At 33.9% G+C, this 6,268-nt stretch overlaps 1 protein-coding gene across 1 annotated transcript; it reads right to left on the bottom strand.

The window, feature by feature from the left end:
* LOC113110797 (tudor domain-containing protein 3-like) lies at positions 1-3,903 on the bottom strand. The gene is made up of 3 exons (XM_026274979.1): positions 3,048-3,903; positions 2,207-2,332; positions 1-1,197 (listed from the first exon to the last, which is right to left on the bottom strand). The coding sequence occupies exons 1-3, from the start codon at positions 3,828-3,830 to the stop codon at positions 1,081-1,083; spliced, it is 1,026 nt and encodes a 341-aa protein (XP_026130764.1). The 5' UTR covers positions 3,831-3,903; the 3' UTR covers positions 1-1,080.
* Between the last annotated feature and the right edge of the window lie 2,365 nt (positions 3,904-6,268).

Raw genomic sequence — 6,268 nt, 5'->3', positions numbered from 1 at the left:
TTTTGAACAAAAGAGCATAGAGCTTTTATAATTATTAATATCAAGTCCTTTACAAATAGTCACCGTGTACAGCAGCCTTTTGCATGGCAAGTTTCACAGAGTCCAGAATTCATCAATGCAACGTGTGCTGCAAGCCCTTACGAATCCGTCTCCCATGCCAAGACAGGGATCAGATATTTTTGAGATATGTTCTTTCATCTCCTCCTCTAGAGATCAAATCAACAGTCTTTGAATTAAAAAAAAAAAAAAAAAACCATCTTTGAGATCAAACACAAATGTATCAGATAGTGTTTTGTTGTCTCCTTTTAAGTCGCATGAGACCGTGCATATGGAGCGCAGCGAGTACCTCGCACAGATTCACTCAGGCATCGAACTGAAGCATTGTCATGCGACTTTTACGAATGCTTATTTAGTGAATCTCACAACATCTCATGTCCAGGTCATATTTCAACCCCAAAAATAAAAATAAAGATTGCATAAAGAGAAGGAAACCTATTTAAGGATCATTCAGATACTTTGCATTGTGACATTTTCATGATTATGCACATTTAATCTACTGTAAGGTTTTTACTGTATTGCATTAGAAAAATACTGAAATTGTGTTTAAATAAAAATTAAGAAAATATCACGGTCATAAAAATATATAACAATAATTATTAATAATGCATTAATTATTAATTCCAATCTTTAATTATTAGCTAAGTCCTAAGGATGTCACAATGCAAATTTCTTATTCTTTTTTTGGAGCCAAAATATTCTGATATTCACTCAATTAGCACGTCCTATATATTTAGCTGTTTATAGTGATGCTTCTGAAAAGGTACAAACAAACTGCACGTAATCTTCTCCAATTAGAGTCATTTACTACTGGATAATGAGATGATAATACTTGCATGGGCAGAGAACATCATGTTGCATTCATATTGATCTACAGAAACTACTACACTAGACAGGTCTATTAGCAGAAGAGTAAGAGCTGTAAACCTGATCTAGTCCTGACCTAAGTGTGTTGGTTTACCAAATCAGTTGAGCTCCCTTGCTAATGAAGGGTGTGGATGTGTGACTGTGTGTGAGCGCGAGTCAGTCTCTTGCACGAGGCGGTTGGTAATATTGTTGTGTCGGTCGAGAGCGGCGAGGCTGTCCATCTCCTCCTCTTCGAAATTCAAGTGAATTCTCATAGTAAACGTCTTCATCATCCTGTAAAGAAGTTACCAGGAATGAGTGACTAATGTTACTGAAAATGCAAATCTATCGCAAACAGAAGACAGACTGGACGTTAAATAAACAATAATAATAAACTAAGTACTATAATAGTAAAAACAAATGATGTTTGATGTCTTTTGATGATGTCTTTTCCCGCCCTCATGTCTCTCACCCACTTCACTTCCTGTCTAAATACAGGGCAAAAACGCCAAAATATAAAGACAGACAGACTGGTCTTGAAATAAATAAAACACCACCAAAAGTGTAAATCTGGGAATTTGGGAAAAATTTTAAATAAATAAATAAATAATTTAATAAAACATTTTTAAATAAATAAATGAATAAAAATATTTAAATAAGACAATTAAAATTTGTATTAAATTAAAAACATATACTTAAAAAAACAGTACAGTACTATAATGAACATTATGATACTAAAAAGTGATAAAGTAAATATTTTCCAACTAATATTTCAGACATATTTTTTAAAAAAAAAAAAGAAAATTCACAGTATTGGGTCTTTATACAAAATAAATAAATAAACCTTTTAAATTTTAGGATGGGGGTCCCTTGCACAAAAATTTTCCAAAAAGTCCTAGCATAAGTGTAAAAATATGCAACAAATTTTGGGCAAATATAATACATATTTATTAGACTTAAATCTAAACTTATAAACAAACAAACGAATCAATGAATGAATGAGGCATTTATATAGTGCTTTTTATTGTGCATTGCTGTACACCCAAAGTTTGTTTTACAATCATATGACTGGGTCTCTCTGCAACCACCACCAAAAATAAAGAAAGAAAGCAAGAATATTTAAAAAAGCACCATTTCTCTCACTTTGGTACATTGTTCCCAAATGATATGGTTTCTAAAAGAAAGTATCTAAGGAAGCAGCAAGTTATTGAACAGCCTTCATTCACGTTGTCACTCGTGGTGCTTCAAAATGCTCTAGGTTTTGTAACAGAGCTCAAGGTTTGGAGCTCAATCTGTTGCTTACCCACACATCCATGTGCAGAGGTTTGATATTGTGAAGCAGAACTTCTTCACAGTTTCCGTAGTCGCTGAACACAACCACAGCCGTGGATCCAGACGGGTGGATGGCGTCGATTCTCGCCCGATAAAACTGCCAACAATAAACAAAGATGTTTTACAAACACACAAACGGGGGAAAATGCAATATAAACTGTACAAAGTGCAACAGTCGTGATTCAGGAATTAAAAGCTCCTTTAATTTCCTCCACAGGGAAATTGATTTTCAAATATAAAGCTTTAATCAATACTTTTCATTTAACTTTTTCATTAGTCAATCTTGTTGGCTGTTACAGTAAAAAGAGTTCCACAGGTAATGCTCATTTTATATGCAAAGATGTTAGCCAATCACAGCAGAGCAGACAGGCCCCTTCTAACAGAGCATTCAAATAAAAATAAACATTTATATCTAAATTATGATAGTTTTTATTAACAAACTAAGATTAAAATCTCAGCTCAGGAAATAATATAAAATAATAATGCATTTAATGACCGCTAGTGAAAAACTACATTATCCATGATCCAATACAGAAAAGCTGGTCTACAAACTACTTGTGTAAAATACATATACACATTTAAATACATATAAATACATACATATGTATATTTGGCAATAAACTACAAATATATCGTATAGATCGATCACCAATTTTAAAACATCATATAAAATCATTTGCAAAGCATCATGGGATTGTAGTTTTTTTCTGATTTGATTCACAGCTTATAACACTTTAATAGAGATTTCCCTTTGAGAAAAAATAAATAAATTCCAGACCCAAAGCCACGTGAAAATAATGCTAATGACTGACCTTATTGTCTTCCCAGTAGAGCGCTAGACACTGGTCACCAGCTCTCCAGTCTACATGATTATTTGTGTCCGTCATCTCTCTCTGACCTTTGATTGGTCCGGATCGTTTCTTGGGGGCGGAATTATGCATATTGGTTTGTTTTTGGGGCGGAGCTGAAGACTGCGACTTGATTGGACCGGTGCGTCGGTGATCTAGATCACCATTAGGGAGCTGCGCATTTGAAACCCCGCCCACTTTGATGCACTGACCCAATCCAGGGTCTTGCGAAAAGTCTTTTTTCGTTGCATCCTGGGAACGCTCAACGTAGCCTGAATTGGGTCTTTCCGGCTTGCCTTTCCTTCTGTTGTCCTTCTGATCCAGGCCAGCAGGATTTGAGGACTTGGGTGCCACGGATCCATTTGATTGGTTTTTCCTAAACGATGCAGATCCTGTCCCATCCTGCTCTTTCAATCCGCCGTTATGTGGTTCCTGCTGGAAGCTTTTTGACGCGCTATATTCCTTTCCAGAGCTACCTTGCTGTTCCCTAGACTTCCCCATTGAGGTGTATGTTTGTCTAGCATCTTGAGACTCATTCTTCCATCGCTCTGATCCTCCTCTTCCCGTTCGCTCTTCCCTGTCCCTCCATTTCTGTGGCTGGGATGAGGCCACGCTGGGTTTAGGAAAGTCTCCGTCCTTCTGGAAACGTGGAGGCCTGTCGTTTCTCTGCGAGCGTCCCTCGTTTCGGGGAGGGTGTCTGTACTGGGTGGCATCTCTGGACATTTGATCGGTGCTGGGGAATGTCATCTTAAATGGGTGATCATGTAGTGAAGGTTGGTTCTTAGACTCTAGAGGGTTAATTATGAGAAAAAAGTAAAGCAACTGATTACAAATTGTAAATGTAGTAAGGGCTATGATGAAATATGTGTGGGAATGAGTGGTGCAGTTTCATTTACGACCTATATTGGTCAAAGTAACAGCAGTAATTATTCAAACTAAAATCAAAACTATTTTAAAAGAATCTCTCACAATATTTTGTTTAAATTTTAAGAGTAACATTTTTGAGAAGCATTTTGTTGTAGTTTAATAGTTTATTTTTTGCCTTCATTAGATTACCATCATTTTTGGAAGTAAATCTGCATTAAATAAATCCAACACATTCTGAAAATATAAATAATTGTATATTTAGCATTTTGTAAAAATTTTAATAAACGATTCAGCTTAAAAATTAAATTGATTAGAAAGGCTTTTTGATCATTAAAATTAAATTACACCATTAAAATTTAATCCTAATAACAATCAAAAACGAAAAATAAAAAACCGGGAACAATTTTTTTAAATAATAAAAAATAAAAAATAATAAAAATAATTTATATTTTAATAATAATAATAATAATAATAATAATAATAATAATAATAATAATAACTTATACAATTTTATTTTTTATTATTGTTATTAGGATTCTGTCCGATCGCTACCATTTTGTTTTACTTAAATGGGGTCATCTCATTTATCATTAGTAAAATATGGAGTGCCACAAGGATCCGTCCTAGGTCCCCTTCTATTTTCAATATACATGTTGACCCTTGTTGGATCAGCAGTTATGCTAATGATGTCTATGTTTTGCCACAGGTAAATAGGATTTACACAAGCTCCAGTCTGGATCCAGAACACCTGAGAAGAGATGATGCTGACCCTCAGAGGACCCCAGATGATGCTAACCTTGAATCAACAAACAGAACTAACAAATATTGATACAAGTGTGACTGCATCATATAATAATTATGAATTATTAATAAAATTAATAATGTTCATCGTCTGGCTGACTACATCTTGTATTAATTTTTCTGAAAAATTCTGTCATACGTGCACAAACTGACGTTCACCACCTATAAGCTACTACTAAATATTGTAGAAACATAATTTTTTGTAAAGTTGCTTTGTAACGATTTGTATTGTAAAAAGCACTATAGAAATAAACTTGAATTGAATAAAAATATACTATAATATATACTATTAATAATTTAGTGTTAAAATGAATAAGTTTAACTATTTTTTAATTTGATAAATCAGTCAAGATTTTCTTTTTGATTACTAAACATTTAATGTAACTATTTAAAAGGGATTTCAGTAAAATTCTAATGAAATGTTTTTTTTCGGGGGGGGGGGGGGGGGTGTACTTAAGCTGGACTTTTAACAAATTGTTGTTAAATTTAAAGTTTTATGATTCTAATCAGTCACACGCTTTTGATTAATTTATGGAAATTTTATGCAATCATTAAAAGAGCCTAGAGAAATGAAAATTTAAATTGAATTTAGAAACATTAAAAACCCGAAGAAAAAAAAATGTAATGCTGATAAAACTATAACTTTCTATGCCAATCAATTAAATGGCACATTTCCGTATTTGTGAAGAAAAGCTCAGAAAAGACCATTCAAACCCAATGAAGAGCCTGTTTCCTGTTGTTTTTGCATATTTTTTGCATCTTGCACCATGAACATCACGACATGCATTTAAATAACCTTTTATGATGTGGGGAAATGCGGCAAAAGAACAAGCGGTAATAACAAAGTTCATTCAAGAAAGCTGACAGTCTCTTCACAGAAACATCGCCTTAAATGCAAGACACAGTGATGATGCAGGGCACTTCAAAAGCACAATTACAGTGTGTTTCATGTCATTCTGACTCAAAGCAAGAGCATGAATGTTAAACAACAGCACTGAAAGAGCGGAAGACGACAAACCGTTTCTCCACATATTAGCCCTGTCTGTTTTCTCCTAAAGCCATATATCAGGCAGAGCTTACCAGCCACAGAGACTTATCTAAAGCTGACTAATAGAGCGCCTTCATTTGGGACTGGCCATCTGTTGACGCCGCACAGTTCTGCAGCCCACTGGGACTTCAACATAAGAGGAGATTAAAAAAAATCCAGATACAATGTTCCCATTATTAAGATTGTTCCATTGCAAATGCAGAGGAATGAAGCAAATCACACAATCGTTTTAATGCAATCATTTAGTCATTTTGCAAAATAACCTCAAAATGAAAAAAGGTTTGAAGAGTTTAATCTGAAGATTATAAGAAATAAGAATAGTTATTCCATAACTAGGGTTACGATTCGTATCGATTCCCTAGTTTAGATTCAATAAGATATAATACAGTAAATCCAAATATATATATATATATATATATATATATATATAAAAAAGTCAAACATTTATTGTGTCTTTTTGCAAAGCATT

The sequence above is a fragment of the Carassius auratus genome, chromosome 11 (assembly GCF_003368295.1).
Source record: "Carassius auratus strain Wakin chromosome 11, ASM336829v1, whole genome shotgun sequence".
NCBI lineage: Eukaryota > Metazoa > Chordata > Actinopteri > Cypriniformes > Cyprinidae > Carassius > Carassius auratus.
This window is presented reverse-complemented; position numbering and strand designations above follow the sequence as displayed.

Excerpts from the sequence above, each read along its gene's own strand:
- LOC113110797 (XM_026274979.1), bottom strand. The coding sequence starts at position 3,830 with ATGACATTCCCCAGCACCGATCAAATGTCCAGAGATGCCACCCAGTAC. Across the intron at positions 2,333-3,047 it reads TCTACTGGGAAGACAATAAG|TTTTATCGGGCGAGAATCGA; the intron begins GTCAGTCATTAG and ends TATTGTTGGCAG. Across the intron at positions 1,198-2,206 it reads CTCTGCACATGGATGTGTGG|GATGATGAAGACGTTTACTA; the intron begins GTAAGCAACAGA and ends ACTTCTTTACAG.